The sequence below is a fragment of the Tyto alba genome, unplaced genomic scaffold (genome assembly GCF_018691265.1).
Source record: "Tyto alba isolate M040663 unplaced genomic scaffold, T.alba_DEE_v4.0 Super-Scaffold_40, whole genome shotgun sequence".
Taxonomy (NCBI): Eukaryota; Metazoa; Chordata; class Aves; order Strigiformes; family Tytonidae; genus Tyto; species Tyto alba.
Window position 1 is genome coordinate 23,646,359 of NW_024881316.1, and position 22,783 is coordinate 23,669,141.

Here is a 22,783-nt window from a genome sequence, read left to right on the forward strand (position 1 = left end):
AAGCCTATTTGAAGGAGGAGTGCTAGGTGTTTCAAAAGCCAGTAGTGAAATTTCATCCCTAGAAGCTGTACATTTTGTAGGAGTTTTATCTTTTCATTTTTCAGCAAATGTAAACAGCCAGAAGGACCGTGCTCTGGATGTAAAAATGAATAGCAGTAGTTATAGCTATCATAGCAGTGATTCACTGTTTAGCAACAGTACTAGTGCTCGAACCAGCGTTGACTCCAATGAGAATTTCCTTTCTGTTAATTGTGGTCCCACACTGATTAAATCTTGTATAAGCTTTGGTAATGGCACCTTAGAAGGAAACAGGTAACTTGGCATATGTATTTTGGTTAGGTGCAGTTTGCTTGTTTGTTTTTCAAGTCATGCAACATGTATAGTAAATATAAATAACATTAATACTTATTTATTTTTCTGAAATGCTCTGGCTTCACCTAGGTTGGAGATGCTGCAGCAGATTGCAAACAGAATTCAGCGGGACAGCCGGAGCTGTGAGGACAAACTAATACTTGCCCGGAATGCTCTGCAGTCTGTAAGTCAGTTGGTGATTTTACTTGTCTGTGTTCATGAACTTACTGCAGTGGAATGGCTACTTTAAAAAAAAAAAAATTCTTTAGGATTTTTGAGTGCATACTTACATTGTACTGTTAATTTAGCATTTCTTCAAGAAAATACCAAAGATTTCCTAGAGTGGGTTTTGTTACATTTTTTTTTTTTTTTGTCGGTAGTTAGATAAAATACTTCACAATTGTTTCAAAAATAGAAGTTTTTCCAAAAAAGTGAGGAATTCTTGTAGCTCATTTCTCTTTGGTTTAGCTGCAGGGCTTAATGGCTTTCTCTTATTTATTCAGGACACCAAGCGATTAGAGTCAGGGCTCCAGTTCCAACATGAAGCAGAGATAGCTGGGTATCTTCTTGAATCTGAGAACCTTCTTCGCCAGCAAGTGATTGATGCCCAAATTCTTATTGATGGAAAATACTATCAGGCAGACCAGCTTGTGCAAAGGTACTTTACAGTGTATTTATATGAATAAATAAATGTCCCAAATATGGATATCGATTATGGACAACATTTTCAAATCTTTATGTCTATAAACTTCTCAATCTGTCACTGGATACCCAAATAAAGATTATCAGGTATTCTGGTTGGGTATTGTTGCCCACAAACATTGTTGAAGACAGGAGGAGCTTTTTGTACTCATTTGTGAAAATTAAGTAATTCACCAGAACATGACTTAAATGTTTAATGCTTACTGGATATCTGGGTTAAAGATGTTAGCTTGTTTTATTGTACCTAAAATGGTTTTAGAATTCACTAACTTTGATTTTAAAAGTGGAGGTGAGATTTCTGGTGATACCTGTAGATATATTAACAGGTAATAAGTGGGGTAACGTTAGCTTATATGTGACAGTGTGTACAGTCTTGACAGAAAGATGCATTTAAACAACATAGTTCAATTTTATGAAGAAGTGGCTCCAAAGTTTTTCAGGATTTGTCCTGGACTGGGTGAGATCAAGCACATAAAAGTTCCTTGGCAGTGAACTGCAAGTGTTTGATCTACTGAGACATGTAGTATCTTGTAAGATTGCTGCTGTGCTGATTGTTCCCTGGAATTGTGTATGGTGCACACTAGTGCCCATACTATGCTGATTTTCTAGTCATTGCCTGATTTCTGCATTTATTATTTGTATTTATAGAAGCATAAGCTGACATAACCTATACTTTCTGATATAAATGCTTATTTGTAAATATTTGAGTACAACTGCCGTGTAAGAGATCATGTGAATTCATATTGCTATTCAGTTTAGCATGATAAACCTTAATCAGAAGCATTAATTTAAAATATTTTCTTTACTTATTTACTTTCTTTTATTTAATAGAGTTGCAAAACTTCGTGATGAGCTGATGGCCATACGGGCTGAATGTTCTTCTGTGTACAACAAGGGGCATGTGCTGACAACAGAGCAGACAAAGCTGATGATATCAGGAATAACTGAAAGCTTAAACTCAGGATTTACAACAAACCTAACCCCTGAATTAAACGCTGCAATGACCCAAGGTTTAACACCTACTTTGACTTCTTCCAGCTTGACATCTGGCCTTTCATCAGGTCTTACTTCCAGACTGACACCAACCATCACTCCCGCTTACACACCAGGCATCTCACCACGGTTAATTCCAAGCTATGTGACAGGAGTAGACAGTGGGACTCTGCAAACACTCAAACTGATGCAAATCAGAAAACCTCTTATGAAATCAGCTTTTGTGGATCAGAATTTAACAGAGGAAGAGGTGAACATGAAGTTTGTCCAGGACCTATTGACCTGGGTAGAAGAAATGCAGGTAGCAATCTCTACGGAAACAGTCTACTTCTAATTATTAAGTTTATTCCTTGTAGATCATGGCTGATTTTTCCTTCTTGTTTGCAAGGTGCAACTTGATCGAGCAGAATGGGGTTCAGATTTACCAAGTGTTGAAAGCCATTTAGAAAATCACAAAAATGTCCACAAAGCTATTGAGGAATTTGAATCCAGCCTTAAAGAAGCTAAAATCAGTGAGGTACAGCACCATATTCTCTATTTCTTTGGTTACTTTCTTACTAGGTGACCCATAAACTGAATTTTAGATCTGTGTTTGGGTTTCACAGTCTTGCTTACTTTTATTTCTGATCTCTAGATGACATAGCATGAAATCAGATCTAATTGTTTAACATATCTAACTTTTTTGTTGTCTTTTGATCTCATATACCAAATACAGATCCAAATGACTGCTCCTCTTAAACTCAGTTATGCAGAAAAATTGCACAAACTGGAGAGTCAGTATTCAAAACTCTTGGTAAGTTTGTCACTTCTCTTTAATGTTCAGCTTTTCAGTATGCATCATCTTTGATAAGGAATGAGCTTTAAATTCTGATATTTGTAAATATTTTTCTGTTTAATAAAGAACACATCAAGGAATCAGGAAAGGCACCTAGATACGCTTCACAATTTTGTGTCTCGTGCTACTAGAGAGCTGATATGGCTGAATGAAAAAGAAGAGGAAGAGGTTGCATATGACTGGAGTGAAAGAAACCCCAATATAACAAAAAAAAAGGAGTACCATGCTGTATGTATTCTTAATATTATCCAGAGGGAATAATTAAATTATCTTTAAGAATTTAAGAGATTTCTAAAACATTTCTATGTTGTTTTTTTGTTTGTTTGTTTTTTTTTTTTTTTTTGTTTTGTTTTGTTTTTGGGGAAAAAGGAATTAATGAGAGAACTTGATCAAAAAGAAGAAGTTATTAAATCAGTGCAAGAAATAGCTGAGCAACTGCTTCTTGAAAATCATCCAGCCAGGCTAACCATTGAGGTAAGTTAGTAAAAACCACACACAAACAAAAAAATAGTTTTGTGGTTGAATAGACCTTAGATTTTTTGGGAAAATAAGGGAAATGCTAACTCATAGGAAATTAAACAACAGGAATATGAATAATGAGACCTTTTTTTTTTTTTTTTCCTCTTCAGTGTCTCTGTTGTATCTGTCTTCCAGTTTCCAAAAAGTAAAAACACTTCTGTAAACACATGGTTACATCTTGGATTCCTTAGATAAAATCCCCCTAAAGACTAAAATTAAAATTTCCAGAGTTGTTCTGTACAGACATTTCTGGTCATGCACTCAGCTTCTAGAGTTACTGATACAAATTGCTCTGGCAAACTGAGGGCACAGAACATTCCTTATGTGGTTTCTATCCTCTTGGATTGAAAGAACTGTCAGTAAAGCTTTTCTAGTCACTTACTATATATATGGGTTCCTATTATGGTTTAGGGTTCATTTCTTAACTTATTTGTCAGGGAATAATGAAACTTGTTTGGATGTTAAAAATCTAACCAGGTGATGTGATTTTCTTCATGCTTGAATCAAGCTCTATATTATAGGTAAATGGTTTACAGAAAATTTATTGTAGCTGTTGTAGGGTTGTAACAAGTTTCCAGAGGAGAATGTAAAACATGTTTCCCTGTAGATCTTCAAGAAAAGAGTAAATACAGGCAGTAAGTGGTAAAAATGGAAACAGTAAAAAGCTGTTTTATTATATAAGAATGTCAAAACAGTCAGAGAGGATGGATTTTTATGGTTCTTCAAATCAGTGAGTTTATATCTGCTTAAATTGGAAACATGAAGAAAACTGCCATCCTTCTCATGACCTTTGCTTCGAATAATAAATTACTTTTTATGCAATGTGGGGAATTCTGTTCTTTAAAAGTATATACTGTTCTAATGGGTTCTTATGAGTGTAATATACTTAATACATTAATATATTAAATATACATATTATGAAACTAGGCCATGGCAGTGAAGATGACCATGCAAGTTATGATGTCTGCAATAATGCTATATTGGGACATGTAAAAGAAAAACAAGAAATAAATTTATGCCTTTTATACAGAAGAATCTATGCATTAATTCATCAGTTTGAAATTCATTGAAACCAATGGCAAAACTCCTTTGAATTCCTCAAGAATCATACAGAATTGGAAAATTGAGACTTGTGGCTGATTTCACCAAGTCAAGAGTACCCTCTGCTGGTGAGCACTCGTGGAGTGCATCACTAGTGGCAGCGCCCTGCAGGCAGGACAGGAGGCATCATGCGAGTAGGGTTACGTTCTTTAAATTCCTGCGCCACTGTTACATACAACTTATACATTGCAGCGAGTCCTGATTAATTATTTTATTGTGTATTCAGTGTTACTTTAGTATCCGATTTGTATCCAGGCAAGAATCCAGCTATTTTGATTGGGCAAACGGAGACACAGAATGACAGATGAGTTTAGATGGGGGGGGACATCAGGAGGTGTAGCCCCTGCTTAAAGCAGTGTCAGGGTTTTGTTCGATTGAACTCTGGACATGCCTGAGGATGGCAATTTCAGAGCCCCTCTGGGCAAGTTTTCTTATGTTTGACTATGCTGTAGTGACAGGTTTTTTTTTAACATCTAGTTGGAATTTTCCTTGCTGAAGCTTGCTTTTCCTGAGTGAAGAGGTCAGGTATAGATGCTTGTGTTTGTTACATTACTTTTGTGTTTCCTAAATTCTATGAAGGTACACACATTTTAATTTAAATTTCCTTTTGTAAATTAATCTCCCTTCCTTAAAGGCCTATAGAGCTGCCATGCAGACACAATGGAGCTGGATTCTTCAGCTCTGTCACTGTGTTGAACAACATTTGAGAGAAAATGCTGCATATTTTGAGGTAAGAAAGTATATCAATAAAAATGTGAAATGTTTTAAGTTTTGTCCATAGTCAGAAAGTTCCACTGAAAGTGCTAGCTGCTCTCTTGCCGTAGTTGTAGAATTGACATTTATCAAGTGCAATCATTAGATGATGAGCCGTGCTCCCACAGTGTTTGCCACAACTATATTGTCTTTATTACAGTTATATCAGTTCACGGCAGATGAAAATCTGGCCTGACATTTTTTCATAGTGCCGCAGCTGCAAGTAGAGACTCTGAGAACGGAGCTGTGTTCTTTCCCTGTCATGTACAACTGCTGTCAGTACAGCTTCTGTGGATAATGTAGAGTGGAGGGTGGTTAGTGATGGCCAAGGGAGAACATATTTTAGGTGGTTATTCCAGCACTACCCAAATACAAATGAAATGTACAGCATTAATAATAAATGGAGCAGAGAACACCCTGACAAGAGACATGTCTAATGAAACACCGTTCTGATTATCACCCATTTACATACTCAGCAAATGATGCAGTACTCACAGGTATGAGGATCAAAGATTTAAGGGTTTCTAAGTTATATGCAAAAGGATTCAAGATCGAAGAGGGTTTTTTTGGTTTTGTTTGTTTGTTGTTTTTTTTTTCTTCTTTTAAACCCTCTTTTTAAATTATATTTAGATTGTAAAGATTTAATCCTTAGTGTCTTCTGGGTTGAGTGAGTGAAGAGGAAGGGGGGTGATATTGGGATGGGATGCCTATGGACTGAGAAGAGTGAGAGCCCGGAGTTAGGAGATGGACACCCAAGAAGACAAAGTTGAATGATTCGGGCTGCTAGTGGTAGGGGGAAGAAATGGGAATTCTGGATTTAAGAAATGAGGTTTCAGGGACAGGATGGGGTGAATATTATCACAGGACATTTCCCTTTCCAATTGTGCTTAGCAATGAGCCTAGCTGGGCGTGCAGATGCACACACAAAACTGCCAAGTGTGGCAGCTCACTTCTCCTCCTGCACAACGTTGGCTCCAGTGTGCTCACTGAAGTTTGCAGCTAGCTTCCTACAGGTTGTAGACTTTGTCTGTTCTTTATATATTAAAGTAATTGTAATTCCAAGGGAAGCAAGAATCACTTGAGAAAGTTTTTCCATTGCAGGAACAGTAATTAACTGAGGTTCAATAGCTACTGAATTAATTTTGCATGTAAATAGTACTGAGAATAACTGGTGTTACAGTGTGTGCCTTCTTGAAGAGTACATTTAGACATGAGACCATAAATAGTGTTGTGTGGTACAGTGGTCACTTTAGACTACTAGAATTTACAGGAAACATAATGTAGATGTTTGTATACTTTTTAGAATGCTTAAAAATAACCCAGATATTTATCTCATCCTAGTTTTTCAGTGATGCCAAAGAAGCCATGGAATATTTAAAAAATTTGAAAGATACCATATACCGAAAATACAGTTGTGATAGATCAAGCAGCCTTCATAGGCTGGAAGACCTTGTCCAGGAGTCTATGGTAAGAATTCAGGGATGCTATTCACGTGAGTTACAATTAAACAAGAACTGTGTAGATTGTCATTGCAATCTAAAATATATGTGTTAAAATTATTCCTTCAAAGCAAAGGAAGAAAAATATGTATTTTTTCAAACTTATAGTTAAATAATTGCATCTATCCATCTGTAATGACTGTTCTTCATAACTATAAAATACAGTTTTATTTATTCTTTATATTTACAATACCAGATGTTGTGGGAAACCAGTGGCTTCAGAAAGATACTTTGTTCTTGTAAAATGTGTTACTTCTAAGAAACACAGTAAAAGAAGTCAGGAAAATAAAAGCTTAACAGGATCAAAGCAGCAGCACTGTATTCTGGCCATCTCTTATGACTTTTTCTTTTCTTAACTGTTTTAGGAAGAAAAAGAACAACTCTTGCAGTATAAGAGCACAGTAGCAGGCCTTGTGGGGAGAGCAAAGGCAATAATTCAGCTGAAGCCAAGGAACCCAGAGTGTATACTCAAAACATCCATCCCAATTAAAGCCATCTGTGACTATAGACAAATTGAGGTTAGAAACTTGAATTTCCTCAACTCAATTACAGACGTGAGAATTCAGCTAAAGTTTCATTAATTACCATGTTCCTGGAGAACTCTGGGCTCTAAATTTCTTCCACCCTAGTAAACAAGAGCAAATCCTTGTGTTGAGCATTGTTTTTGTTGTGCTGTTACTTACTTGTTGACACCATTTTCAGAAGTTCTTTGCAAAAGTGTTTTGTAATGCTTAGCTCATTAAATTATTCTGCTTTTCTGTTAATACTAGATAACTATTTACAAAGATGATGAGTGTGTATTAGCAAACAATTCCCATCGTGCTAAATGGAAAGTCATTAGCCCAAGTGGAAATGAGGCCATGGTTCCATCTGTATGCTTTACAGTTCCTCCACCAAACAAAGAAGCAATAGATACAGCCAACAGGTGGGGACAAAACAAAATCACCCATTCTCTTTCAAAATTAATTTATATGAAGCTTGGGTTAAAATAGCATCTAACCTTTTTTTTCCCTTTTCATGTGTTACTCTGATCTAAAGTTGGAGTCTTTTTATGTTTCAGGATTGAACAGCAGTTTCAGAATGTTCTGGCCCTTTGGCATGAGTCTCATGTAAACATGAAGAGTGTGGTGTCCTGGCATTACCTGACAAATGAAATTGAAGCTGTTCGAGCTGGCAATGTTGCCTCGGTATGTGCTATGGCTAGGAAGGGCCTCCTAGCCATTTGCTGGGAAGTCATAGGCTGCACTTCCCAGAAATGCTGTATAATCAACAATTTGCAGCAATCCACATTTTCCTTGTGGGAATAACTGGCAGTGGCCCCTCTGGTTACCAGTGTGCAACATTCTGCCTTGATCTGAGTAGCCTTTACACAGACACATTTGGGGAAGGAGCAGAGAGGTGGTATCACTACCTGCAGCCTTTTTGTGCTCATCTCTAGTCTCCTGTTGTCAGCAGAGGGACAGGATCTCTCAAAAGCAGTTAACAGTGCCTAAATCTGAATTTTGTTCTGCAAGAGTCTACCTTCTGCATTTATGTGGAAGATATCTGTGGAAATTAGCTTCATTAGCCTAAGGTTAATCTTAATGAAAACCCCCATTATTTCCTCATGCTGCAACTTCTTACTAACAATGAAAGAACTGTGAAGTGACATTTAGTCTTTCAAGCTTAAGGCAGCTGAACACTCATTCCTCTGTAATGCATTTTTTCATTCTTATACTTGTCTGTAACTTGGAATGTTAAATAGCTAGTTAAGATCACTTTGTCAGAAATGAAATAGTGATATAGATCAAAATATTATTCTTTCTGGATGAAACACTGTGTGAGATCACTGAATTACACAATGTTAGCTGTATACCATAACACTATTCAATATAAAAGTTTATTATACAACATTGGTGTATATCTGTCTACAAACTGTTGCAATAATATTTGCAATACCCAAAATGACATTTTCACTCCTAATTTCCCCACTGTTGCTTTTGGAAAAAAGGAATGTGAGATAATTCTTGAAGTGTCCCTATTTGCATGACTCTTGCTGGCTGCTTGTTTGTTGCTACGTGGCATTAGATGGAGAAATGGTGTCTGATGTAGGGCTGGTTTAACACAGCCCATTACTGTCATTGAAGATGGAAATGGATTTTATAGTGAGTGTAAATTATCAGCTGTTAAGTAGACTCTAGCTTAGGAACTACAGGCTTTCAGAACCTCAGTTTTTTGAATTTACCATCTTAGTAATTGGTCAATGTTCCTTTTTGACAAAAACACCACTCACTCAAACCCAGGACATTGTGTTACAAGGAACTGTGTAAGTGATGCATCATTGCTGACCATGCCTTGGGTCTGTAATCTGTTGCAGATAAAGACGATGCTGCCAGGTGAACATCAGCAGGTTCTAAGCAATTTGCAGTCCCGCTTCGATGATTTTGTGGAAGATAGCCAGGAGTCCAAAATCTTTACAAGTTCCGATACAGCACAGCTGGAAAGGGAAGTTAATGTTTGCAAGCAATACTATCAAGAGCTTCTGAAATCTGCAGAAAGAGGTAAAACTCTGCTGAGAACAGGGGAAAGATGCCCTCATGAGAGAGACTGTAGTTCTTGATAAAACTTCTCTCTCTGAATACAAGCTCTAGTGAATTACCCGTTTTACCATATTGATGTTGTTAATGCCCCAGTTCTTCTGAACAGATAGAGCCACCATTTTAATCATGAGCACAATTACATTGTGCAGAAGCTCCAAGTATTTTTAACTTTGTATATATTAAGCTGTGTAAAAATGTTCATGTGTTACTTAACATACAGAGCGCTAAAAAAAATTTTACACCCAAGAATTTATTCTGTGCATTACAGCTGACTTAACTGTGCCTGCCTTGTTTTTGAATGCTGGAAGTGCAACTTCATTATTTTATTGCGTTCGTAACAGAATTAGAACTTTTTTTCACAGTATTAAAGCAAGAAAAGTGTCCTAGATATTTTCCTAGCTCCACAGAATGCCTGTAGTTACTGCTCTCTTAGCTCTGTTTTTAAATACATTAAGTTCAGGAAGCTTAAAATATCGGTTCTGATTTACTGTCAAGTGCCTAATTATGTAAAGAAAATACAGTAGTGCAAAGCTAATTACTGCATTAGCATAGTTCACTATACTTAAGAAAAGTTGTGTTTCCCTTTGCATCTGAAACAGAGGATTTAAAAAAAAAAAAGCCCTGGAGGTTTACTGTAGTATTGTGCCTGATATTATCTAACTGAAAGAATCAGTCACTAAGTTTAGCAGTGTCTGCATAGGGGTGGTGCCTGTGCCTTGGATTGACATATGTTTAATTTTTCATGTGTAAGGAGGTGATCTAATAATAGCTAAAGTTTAACGGTTCCTAAAATTTGCCTTATAGCCAGAATTTCAATGAAAACTGGTGGGATTTCAGCCAGTCATGAAAAGACCTATAGAATGGTGACTTTATAAAGTGTTCCGTGAAAAGACATGGTGAAAATTACATGGTGGCTTTGTTTGCTAACACGCTGTGTTTCTTTCAACAGAGGAGCAGGAAGAATCTATTTATAATCTGTACATCTCTGAAGTCAGAAATATCAGATTACAGCTGGAGAGTTGTGAGGAACGGTTAATACAGCAGATCCGAACCCCAATGGAAAGGGATGATCTACACGAAAGTGTGTTTAGGATTTCAGAGCAAGAGGTGAGCCTTTGGGAAAGGCTGTTTCATCTAGGAAGAGAGTTTTATTTTAGAACAAATATATCCAGCTGTCTTGAGGATATCCAGGAAGGTTTGCAGTGCACCTTGAAAAGACAAGTGTCAAAGATTAAGCTTTTGTTTGTGAGAAAAAACCGTCAATAAATGGCAACTCTGATAGCTTCTCTCTTATGCATGCATTCCTTTTTAAAAAAACAATTAATGGTGTTTGTGAGACAAGCAAAGGAGAGCAGACCTGTACTGATAACGGTACGTGAAGTGTATGTCAGGTTGATGTAGGATAAAAGCACTGTCAATCACCTTTCATTTTACAGAAACTGAAGAAAGAACTGGATCGACTGAAGGATGACTTGGGAGTCATCACAGATAAATGTGAAGAGTTTTTCAGTCAAGCTGCTGGTTCACCTTCAGTCCCTACTCTGCGCTCTGAGCTCAGTATCGTTATTCAGAACATGAACCAAGTTTATTCCATGTCTTCTATTTACATAGACAAGTATGTAATAGGCCATCTCTCATCACACATGTTTTAGTTTACATTTTTCTCTTCAAAATAAATTAAAGATATTAGTATGAATAATAATGATTAAGGAAAAGGGAAATAACATTTTGACTTTGTATAAAGGGGTATCCTGTGACATGAAAAGGCTGAAAACCACAAGTGTGTTGAATGTTGTCATTGATGATTCAGTTAACAGGAGATTACTGTTTTTCAGATTAAAAACTGTAAATTTGGTGCTGAAGAACACACAAGGAGCAGAATCGTTAGTAAAACTATATGAAACTAAGTTGTGTGAAGAAGAGACAGTAACAGCTGACAAAAACAATATTGAAAATCTAATGGGTACATTAAAGGTAAGAGTTGGCTGGTGCCTTTTCGTGGTCAAATCAAAAAATAATAGGAAAATGATCTGTCTTATAACACCTGTTTTGGTTATGCTATACTGTACAGTGTTGGAGGAAAGTCTGTATTAGGATTGACATCTCAGAAAAAAATTACAACTTGGGAGCATTAGGAGTCAGAGAGTTTGCATGCTCATTCCTGATGTTAGGAAATGCCTTGAAGTATCTGAACTGCAGTGTGGCACTTGTTAATGCTGCAGTAAGAATTATTTTTTTGTCTCTCCAAAAGGTAATGTATGCTTGAGGTAACATAAATATACTTACATAAATGTGGCCACAATAACATTCCTGCTACTACTATGGTATACTGGTCAGGGTTTCCTAGGAGGTTTGGCAGATATCTCTGAGAAAGGGTAAAACTGAAGTTCAACATTTTTTGTGTGCTGTGTGTACCTCATTTTAATATTGTGAATGGTGAGCAATGCTTTACTGTTAGAATGATTGGCATCTACCCAATGTTTTTTTTTGAAAGCTGTAGTTTATGAGGTAAGTGTGTTAATTTGCTGTCTGTGTTTTGGTCTATGTGTTGTGGGAGATGCTGCTACTTAGAATTATTTTGCAGTTCATAGCTAATTAGTTGCTTGAGACCCATTCTTGTGCCATTCCAGTGTTTAAGTAACCAGAAGTAAAATAATTTTAAATTTTTTAATTTATTAATTTATACATTTTACTCATGTAAAATATTCATAAAATAATGTCATATTTTAGGATTTATTTACAATTTCTCATTTATCACATGCTAGCAATGGAGATCTGAAGTAGATGAGAAAAGACAAGTATTCCATGCCTTAGAGGATGAACTGCAGAAGGCAAAGATGATCAGTGATCAGATGTTTAAAATGCACAAGGAACGTGATCTTGACTTTGACTGGCATAAAGAAAAAGTTGATCAGTTAGCTGAGAGGTGGCAAAACATTCATTCTCAAATTGAAAATAGGTTTGTATAACTTTTTATCATAATCTGTTCATGTTTTATGCTGCTTTGTTGTTTCTGAGGAAAAATAATCAGAAATTAAAGTTCAAATAGGTAAGAATAGTTTTCTGAACTGTTTGTGAAATATGCTAAGATCAAGGATTCTTATCTTTTCTGTGCTGTTGACATTATTGTCTTACTTGTACACAAGAAATGTCTGTGACTATTAAGCACAAAAAGATTAGCAAGATACAGAAATTTTATTTACTTACAGTTTGCTGAGACACAGTAGAGACAAATTGTCTTTTTTCTTTCAAAAGAGAAGCCTGCAGAAATGGCTTGCTGTTCTATGGAAATACCATCTGTTTCTCCACATAATTAGTTCTGACAGGCTGAAATAATGAGTTGATTCACCAGTTATGATTGGATTCATGTTAACCTGCTTTTAATGACTCAAGTGCTAAGTCTGGAAGTCCTTAGCTTCCATTGACTTCTGTGATAATTTTGCTGCAATAACTTTTGGTGATGTGCCAGTATTTTCTTTTGGTGTACAACTGTTTTCATGCAGCCCCAATATCCATTTGAAATTCAGCCTTTTTGGTATTACTGCCATGATGGTATTGGAGAATGTTACACAAATGCATATGCCTACACAGATGTGCAGATACAGCAGAACACACCTACCCACAATTCTGAAGGTGTCCGTGCATGACATTCCTGGAAATAATTCTTCCTTCAGTCTCTACAGTTCTGTTTTCTTCATGTATAGGAAACAGAACTGTAGAGACTGAAGGAAAAAGTATGGGCAGGTTAGGGGAGTCTGTAGTATACAGCCTGATTTTATTTCCTTTAAGATCTACTTTAGTTTGTTGTTATAGATAACCTGAACAAGAGCATCAAAGATAGCACTGTTGATGTAAAAGTTCGTACAACGACCTTTCACAATTTTGTCATCTTTTTCTAAGGGGTGAATATCTATTCAGGTGCCATATTGAAGTTATTCACTTGTAAATAACTATTTCAGTTGTCTCTGTTTAACATTTCTGGAAGTTGAAAGGAAGATGGGCAAAAGCTGACTCATTTAAAGCTGACTGCAGAATGGCTAGCTTTAAGTCCACCTCAGATTTTTCATCATTTGATAGTGTGACATAATTTAAATGACAGAACGGTAGTTTTACGAGGTACTGAAGTGTCCTTATTTCCTCAGAGGGCAAACATGAACCACATGCGTTCCTCACAAGACTGTATTCTGAGAATATGCTGAAAAATGACTGTTAATAGATAGTGGCTTCTAGTGTAAATAGGACAGATTGTGATAGTTGCAGCATGGAGCTGTAAACAAGCTGCTTACTGCAAATGTTCTCTGCTGCTTCCTAACAGCTTGACACTGACGATCATTATACAAAAAGTATGTACAAATATTGGCTACAGTTATGATCCTTTCTCTTTTTCATGGTTATTAGCTTTAAAACATACTTAAGTATGAAACGTGAGCAATACAGTTTCCTTTGCTTGCTCTTTTTCGGTTTCCTTCTGGCATCTTGAGAACAACACTAGAGTGATTCAAAGTATTCATTCCAAGTCAAACAACAAAAAGTTGTTTAATAAATATGTTTATCCTGCAGTGTTTTGGTGTGGACATATTTATATGATCTTTGAAGTAACTGTATAGGGAACATGAAAGATAAACTGTCAGTGTACTCATCGGTATGGAAACAACTTTCAAGAAATACACAGCACTCTTTTTCAGGTCAAAAGCATGATTTAAAAATGGACTTAAAGGATCAATTGCTTTCATACATCAGAATATTTAAAGGATTTAGTTTCAGTGTAACTCCTGTTGTTTTGTGTGAGGCAAAAAGTGAGAGGGTACGGTGAACCACTACTTAACTCCAGCACAGTGCAGCACACTGTCTTGATTCACGTAGGTCACATTTGAAATACTCTCACTTCTTACAACAGAATTAATTGCTGTTTCAGAGCCCTCACTCTTGCTTGGGGGTTCCTGTGCTTGTGGAGTTTCAAGCAGTTTAGCTCACTAATGAGGGATATATGCAGAGTTCCTTCTGTAGTAGGATCTCTCCTGGGTGTCATTTATGACAAATGAAAAGGCTTCATCAAACTGGGAATCTTGGGGTTTGAGAAGTTAATTTGCTGTTCAGGTAGTGTTATTTTAGTACATTTATAGTGTGAGCTATAGCAGTGCTAAGGCATCCAAAGCCTTAAAAGCTGTATTTAGCTTAATGTTGTATTTTTTAAACTTTATTATTAATCTTCTCCCCTTTGGCTTGTCTTCTAAAATAAAATCAGGTTGCGTGACTTAGAAGGTATTAATAAATCTCTGAAGTATTACAAAGATACTTACAATCCTTTGGATGCTTGGATTCAACAAGTAGAAGATACTCAGCGAAAGATGCAAGAAATCCATCCTGAAAATAGCAAAGCATTGGCTAAGCAGCTGAACCAGCATAAGGTATGAAAGGGATCTCATTGTAGGAAAGCACTGCTGTAATGACTAAAGAATTAAAATATCAGTTTGACCTAGTGATGTCAATCTTATTCCTTGATATGAGGTGCTTATATACCTCATCCCTTATTGCAAAATTCCAAGTCATCATCAGCTTTTATGGTTTTATCTTTATAATGCAGCTAACGTTATGAATATATCACTCACTGACTATTGCCATTTTATAAACCGGATTGGTTTGCTCCTCAAATCTGCAAGAAGAGCAAGTTCTTTGAGAGCATCTAAAATTCTGGACTTCTCACATCATTTTTTATTCAGTACTGCTCTTGGTATTTATGAATGTAGAAATATTTTTGTGGTAGCAGAGTTAAACTCAACAGCTGTCTCCTACAAGAAGGAAATGCAACTTAAATAAGAGACAGAAAAACAAATTATATGCACAAAATGCTGTACTCCAGACTTTGTTTCAAGTTCACTCACCAACTATTAATCCTGGCAGTTTTTTCACTGCTTCTGTACTGTAAGCGTGACAAAGCCCAGGACATAGGCTTGGGCCTATAATTACTTGTACACAGATGGAAATAAGCATATTATGTAAATTTAATAAAGTTAGGTAAAGTAGAAATGCTAATGATAATAGTAATAAGATAGCTTTTTAAGATGAAGATACAGATTCATATTTTACAGATGCTGGTTTCTGAGATTGAAATGAAACAAAGCAAAATAGATGAATGCCAGAAGTATTCAGAACAATACTCAGCTGCTGTGAAGGTAATATAATGTTATACTTAGAATCCTTTTTTTAATAGTATTAGTATCATGTGGAATGCCAACCATTTTGTGTATTTTATCTTTTTACAGGACTATGAGCTGCAGACTATGACCTACAGAGCTATGGTTGACTCCCAACAAAAATCTCCAGTGAAACGCCGAAGAATGCAAAGCTCATCAGACTTCATTATTCAAGAGGTAAATAGATTTCTTATGACAGGAAAACATGGGGGTTTGAGTCTTTGCTTTAAGCAGAGTAAACACAAGAATGGGATTTAGGATTTCTTGATGATTAAATAGGGTAACCCGAGCAAGATTATTTTTTTCTGCATAGATATATGATGTGATAAATATTCTGTTTATCATGCAGTATTTAGGTCACGAGACAGTATGTTGCTGTTGATGAACAAAAGTCCCCCAAATTATAAAAAGCTAGATGAGAAATGTACCTCAGTAAAACTGTTTAGAACTACCTCTGGGCTGGATCTTGATCACAGTAAACAGGAGGTGCTTTCATCTTTGCTATGGTAAAACTTATAGTATCTAGACACTTTGAAAGATTCCAGGGCAAATCATCCTCATTTGGGTGAGAAAGATAAATCTGACTCCCTGCTGTTAGAGAGAGGAATAGCGACCAGCACTACTTGACCCTCTTATAACCTGTTCTTACAGGGGGGAAGAATCAAGTGACCATGAAGTCAAAACACTGTCTTCTGTTTATTCTCCTTACAGATCTTCTCATAGATCCTTAAGATTTATTTGTGCAGGTGCACCCTGGTGATGGCATATAACTTTGGAATCAAATTTAGGACTTTGGATTCCACAATCAGGATGTTGGAATCAAAATTAGGAGAGCTTCTAGAGTAGAATTTATCACTTCTTTGAAGGTTAACGAGAGTGTTTCCCTCTATCTTTCTCCCCACCCCCGCTTTGTTTCTCTGCAGTTCATGGATTTACGGACTCGTTATACGGCCTTAGTGACGCTGATGACCCAGTATATTAAGTTTGCAGGTGACTCTTTGAAAAGGCTGGAAGAGGAAGAGGTAGGTCATCCCCTGGCAGCCAACCAAGCAAAAAGAACAGCTAGGCAAACAGAGAGCAATATACCTGTTGGAATAATTCACAAAGTTAGCAGCAGATATGAAAGACTAAGATTCCTTGTATTCTGCACTTCATACAGGAATGCAGGAGTGTTAAATTATACCATTATCATTCAGATAAGCAAAATCCTATACCATCCATACATTTTGCCAGTTCTTCCAGCTAGAAGGATCATATGATTCATTAAATTCTGATGACATGTAGTTACATACAGTACATTTTAATACTTTAATAGTTTAGGGCTTGATCTTTTGGGTAAATGCAGACGTTAAGATGAGGGCAAGCTTAGTGTGCAGACAAATTACTCAAAATATGTGCTTGCTGCAGAATCAACCTTGCAGATAATTGAGAAAAAAAAAAACTTCTAAATTCATCACTTTCTTTTGAAATGTTTCTCTCTGAAAGACTTTATATAGTAATTCTTCAAGGACTACATCATTTTAGTATAATCTATACAGTGCAGATCTCTAAAATAGTGCCCAAACTAGGTGTAGTCCTATATTTATAGGAGTTAAACAGAGTTCTTAAACGAATGCTATGTAATTCTGGTGCTGGGTTTGTCTATTGGCTTTTCTTGCCGTTGAATGCCTCTGGACAAGCTGTTATGTATCTTTGTGCATCATGAAGTGGTGGAACATACTGATTGAAATATATAACGTTTTCTGATAAGTAGCCATTATAACTGAGGATTTAGTATGACTAATAATGCTAATGGTATCAAGGATAAAAAGTGAAACAACAAGAACTGAAATCGATCAAGAAACCTATGAATGCCAACAGGCTTCACATTCTTCAAGGGCAAATTCTGAATCTCTAGGACTGATTTTTTGGAAACCAAACACCCCTCCAACACCCCACCCCAACCCCAAGGCCCCCCAATTTCCCATCTTCCTCCACCTTCTGGCAGCCTACGAAATCTTTGATATCTTATTTGAAGATAACCTAAGTATGTTCCCAGTCTCAAAGTGATTTGATGGGTTTTTTCTTTGTAATCAAGGTAGCAAATCAGAGAATGATTAATCTTTTTCAGAGGAGGAATGATAATTTTTTTCTTCTGGAATCAAACTGCTGAAGTCTGTGATTGTTTCAAGATTTTCTTCCATACCAATCTTCCTTCCTAACTCTCAGTAATGGCATTAAGAATGAACAGAGTAAGGAAAAAAATAAGATGCTTTCCATGATATCCCAGTTTAATCTACGTGCTGTCATGCTCAGAACTTACCAGAAGAGAGTGAACACCAGCAATGTGTGAAGTCAGCTGAAGTCCTTCAACATTTGGGATGTAATGAGGCTGTTGAATTCAGAGAGGAAAACACATCTAATGAAAGCATGATGGATGTGGAATATTTGCAAAAAGATAACTCTTCCAGTAAACCTAAACAAGCAGAAAATAAAGTAGAAATTGAGAGAAGAAATTTAGATGTACACAGATACAATATAATCAAAACTAATAGAATATTAATGCAATTTTTAAATTTCAGTGGTCAAGAAAGTAGCATTAGTGGCAACAGAGAATATAAGCTACATACAGAGCAAGAGAATTTGATCGGTTTTGGTAATCAAAGTAAAGAATAAGAAAATGGTAGAAGAGATCGTTTTGTTTCAGCTGAGATCTGTGTGAGTGTGAATAACGATCCTAGTGAAATGTTAAACGAGCAAATTGTTAATTGAAAGAGACAGAAAACAGAGGGAGTATCAAAGAAATTGCCTGAAGTGGAAATGATGCACAAAACCACAGGAAAAAAAATTTCAAGAAAGGCAGGGAGTGATGTTACAACAAAGGAAGAATGTGGGATGCAAGCAGAAACTAATTTAGAGCTAACAATGAAGAAAGATGAAGTTACTTCAAGAACTGGAAAGCATGCCCTGGATATCATCCCTTACAAGCAGCAGCATTTTTCACCAAGAACTCATTTAGAATGTCAGTGCAAAGAACATTGCTTTATAGAAGGTAACAGCCATAATACTTTAAACTCTGAAGACAGAGAGTTTCAAGTATTTGGTGAAAAAGGTGACTCTCTTTCAGGTGTAAGGGATGCAATACCTTTAGAGAAAGTTGCATCCTCTGTCAAAGTGCTGGCAGCGCACAAGGGAAGGGAAAAAACAAAGTTAAATTTGCAATCTGTGAGCAATCCAGGCATTTCTGGTAGTGTTGAAAGGGATACAAGCAAACTACACAGGGCATCTCTGGATAAAATTTACTTCATAGCAGAAAATGAAATCCTAGAAAAATCAAATTTAAATCCAAATGAAGCCAAGAGTACAGTGAGAGAAATTTTGGCTCTTTCTTCAGAAAATATTTTTGCAAATCAGTATGCAGCAAAAGTCTCTGAATCTTATCCATTAGATTTTGAAGTATCACCAGTGCAGAGTGATCCAAGTTTAGGTACAGAATTATTAGGAAATGCTGGTAATGTAAATGCAAATATAGCCCTGTCAGAATTTATTTCTGGAGGAGAGGATTATTTGCTATTATCAGAATATGGATTAGCAGAAAAGCTGTTGAGTCACGGTGAGAAAATACATAAGAAGAAGATACAACAGGGCAAAATTTATGGTTTGGATAACATAAATACAAGTGGGGAGAAGCAGTGTGGAGAAGACAAATTAAAACAGGGTCAGAAACATGAAGATTTATTGCTAGTTGCAGTAATGGACAGTAGAGATAAGGGTCATAACACAAAGGTACCTGGAAAAAACACTGAACTTCAGAAAACATTCTGTGAAAAAACAGGGAAAAAAGCCTCACTTGAAAAAAATGGAAAGCAAAAAAAAAGAGTCAATCATAATGAAGAGAACATGAGCACAGCTGTTATTAAGGTACCAGAGTTTTTATGCAATGCAAGTGAAACAATTAATTTAAGGATGATTCTAAACCAATCTAAATCAACATTTCAATCGCAAAATATGTCAAGGTCAAGTGATTTAAAGTTGATTGAATGTAATTTAAACAATGAATAAGCTAATTATATATCAATCACTGTGCATTTTGAGATGCTTAATTTTGTTAAGTTCTTATAAATTTATTTTTATGTTTATTTTGTATTACTATTTAATTACCATCCTTTTTTCTACCCAGCTGATGCTCAGTCATGTCAATTAGAAATAATGAAAACTAACAAAATACAGTTTGTGACTATAATTTTTAGTTCTTTTTCAAGCATAATACATTAGATTTAGTGTCTATGGAAGCACAAAAGGAGATCTGATAAGGAACCAATTTAAATGTTTTGTATCCATTGGGGTCTGTTCAGAATTGTGACACAGGGGAAATATGGAGAGGAACTAAAGAAGCTGCCTTTGCATTAGCCTTTTAGGAAATAAGTTTCATATATCATATTAAAAATTAAGTAAATCTGGTCAATTTGAAGTAAACCGACATTTTGTTTATTTGAAAATGTTGCTATAATTACCCCTCATGCCATGTTTTATGATAATAGGAATATACATGTGTTCTTACCTCACATTAGCTCAGATTTGGTAACTAACGCCATAATAATGCTAACAAAGGCAAGGTATGTATGCTTTCAACATTATTACTGGTGAATACACATCTTGCTTATTAAGAGTTTTTTTTTTTTTGATCTGCCAATATGTGGAGACTGCTAGCTGACTGGTTTTCACTAGGATTTTACTAATTACCATGTTTACACTTCATCTACACTGCAGAGCAGCTGTGCTCTTACCAGTCCCCTTGCTGAGCCAGTGGAAGCACTGGGACTGTGGAGCACTCTACAGAGCATAGATATACTGGGATTTACATGCTTCTCTTTCTGGATTTGTTGCATCTTGGCTCTAGCTCTAGATACTGTTTCTTTTCTTGGAGGAGATTTCCAAACTTCTCTTGTGTTATTTTGGCTTGCAAGCATAAAATCCTTCTTTCGATTCCTAATGAACTGATCCAGAAATGGGAGGCCACTTTCTCCTTGGGAATTCTTGCACATATTGTTTGGCTCACTACTCTACCTGTTTGTTTGGAGAAAAAGCCTATGCGAGCTGTTGTTTGATGCTGCTTACCGCTAAGAGGCATCTGACTGAAGTAAGAGGCTTCAGGACTTCTTCGCTTGGTGGATGTCTTTATGAAGGCTTTCATATTTGGCTAATGGTAACTTCCTGAAGCCTTCAAGAGAAGGTGATGGTGGTGGGAACTGCTCGTCCTACTTTCTGGACGTACCGTATAGATATGAGTAAGTATTTTCCATTCTGCTTTTCAAAGAGCCTAATGTCTCATGTACTGTTTTACAAAAAGTACCTTCCAATTTATCTATTTCTTTTACAGATTTTAAAGAATAAGGAAGCATCAGTGCGTGAGGCATATTCAGATCTAATGGCACAGCAAAATAGCACAATTGATGAGAACAGAAAACTCATGGGAAAGGTAAAAACACTTGAGGAAATGTTGGAGGATATGAAGAAACAAAAATTCCAAGTGGAACAGGAACTCCCTAAAGTGAGGGAAGCTGCAGAAAAAGAGCGGAAGAAGCAGGAAAAGGACATGGAAGAGATCTGTCTTCAGAAGACCAAGGCTGAGCAAGACGCAAAGCAGTGTCGTATAGATCTACAGAACATTGAGAAAGAGAAAGCAGATGCAGAGCAGGAGTTGGAGTGTGTAAGGCAGCTCATTTTTCAGGCAGAGACTCAAAGAAATATACTGGAAGAAAACCTCCGTGCTTTTCGAAATCAAATAGAAGAAAGCACCTTTACCAGAAGAAACCTTGAAGAGCATCTAAGAAGAAAAGATACTAATCTTCATGATTTAGAGCAACAAAAAAAAACCTTAATGCAGGAGCTGAAGAAAAAAAATGAAGGAGAAGAGAAACTTATGAAACTGATCAAACAAATGGAACAAGATCTTGAATTTAAAGGAAACCTATCAGAAATAAAGCTGCAAGAAATAAAGAAAACTGAAACCAGAAGGAAGGTTGCTGAAGGCAGATACTCTGTAATGAGCGAAACTTCCCTGCCAACTTTCACAGCTGGGCAAGGCAACCAATGTAGGACTGATTCTGAAATTACAAGTTTCCAGAAGAGACAAGAAGCCAAAAAAGTAGAAGAGCTTAGACAGAAGATAGATAAACTAACCGTTGCTAACAAAAAAGCTGATAAAACTATTCAAGACTTGAAATATGAACTGAATGAAATTGAGCTTCAGAAATCATCAACAGAAGAAAAGTCTCGTTTATTAAAAGAAAAACTAGATAAAGTCAATAGTGAAGTTAAATGCCTAAAAATTAAGTTGGAGGAAAAAGACCAAGTAGAGCAGGGATATTTGCAACAGTTGAAAGAACTGGACAAGCAGCTACATAGAACCACGGGTAAAGCTGAAGAGGTGATGCAAGAAGCTATAGATCTTAAGAAAATTAAGATGAACTATCAGGAGGAGCTGAAATCTCTTCAGCAAGAAAAGACACAGCTAAAAAGGGAAGTAGAGGAATTAACTAAATCACAGACAAAAACTGAAATCACTATCAAACATTTAAATTCACAAATCAGTTCTCTTCAAAAAGAGAAGCTGGCAGCTGAACACAGAACACAGTCATGCAAAGGAGAAGCAAATAATCTTCAAGACCAATATAAGAAAATTCAAGAACAGTTGCTTCAAAAAACAAAAGTAGAGAAAGAAAACCAGCAGGAAATTCAGATGCTGAAGAATGAATTAGCCAAAAGTAATCAGGTGTCAGAAACATTGAAACTAAAGATAGAGGACCTTAATAAATGGAATATGGAAACAAAACTGCTAATGAAGCAAATTCAGTCTGAATCAGAGAAGATGACTTTGGAAAAACAAAGTATCCAGAAGAAAAATGATGCATTAAAAGCCCTGGCAGATGGTTTCAAAGAGCAACTGCGTACAACAAATGAACAATTGCACAAGCAAACAATAATTGAGCAAGAATTCATATGTAAAATCAAAAGCCTAGAAGCTGATTTAGCAAAAACAAAAGACTTAGCTAGTGAATATAAACAAAAATGTGATAAACAAACTGCTTCCACCCTCACCATCGACCGGGAGGTTAAAAATTTAAATGCCCAAATGAATGCTCTAACTATGGAAAAGAGTGTAAGTGAACAGAAGATACAACTACAACAGGCTCATATTCAAGACCTAAGTAGTAAATTAAAAAAATTACAGGATGAACTCCATCAGAAGACTCTGGATGAACAAATGGCACGCAA

General features: G+C 36.2%; 1 protein-coding gene across 1 annotated transcript in view; it reads left to right on the top strand.

Moving 5' to 3' along the window:
- Positions 1-22,783, top strand: part of DST (dystonin) — a 308,093-nt gene that overhangs the window by 161,511 nt on the left and 123,799 nt on the right. The window contains 21 exon segments of the mRNA XM_042803120.1: positions 442-535; positions 855-1,009; positions 1,885-2,347; positions 2,435-2,563; positions 2,762-2,839; positions 2,948-3,109; positions 3,251-3,355; positions 5,136-5,231; positions 6,596-6,721; positions 7,119-7,271; positions 7,524-7,678; positions 7,814-7,940; positions 9,110-9,293; positions 10,282-10,439; positions 10,769-10,947; positions 11,168-11,306; positions 12,098-12,291; positions 14,578-14,740; positions 15,422-15,505; positions 15,596-15,703; positions 16,450-16,548. Coding sequence (XP_042659054.1) covers positions 442-535; positions 855-1,009; positions 1,885-2,347; positions 2,435-2,563; positions 2,762-2,839; positions 2,948-3,109; positions 3,251-3,355; positions 5,136-5,231; positions 6,596-6,721; positions 7,119-7,271; positions 7,524-7,678; positions 7,814-7,940; positions 9,110-9,293; positions 10,282-10,439; positions 10,769-10,947; positions 11,168-11,306; positions 12,098-12,291; positions 14,578-14,740; positions 15,422-15,505; positions 15,596-15,703; positions 16,450-16,548 — 3,151 coding nt within the window.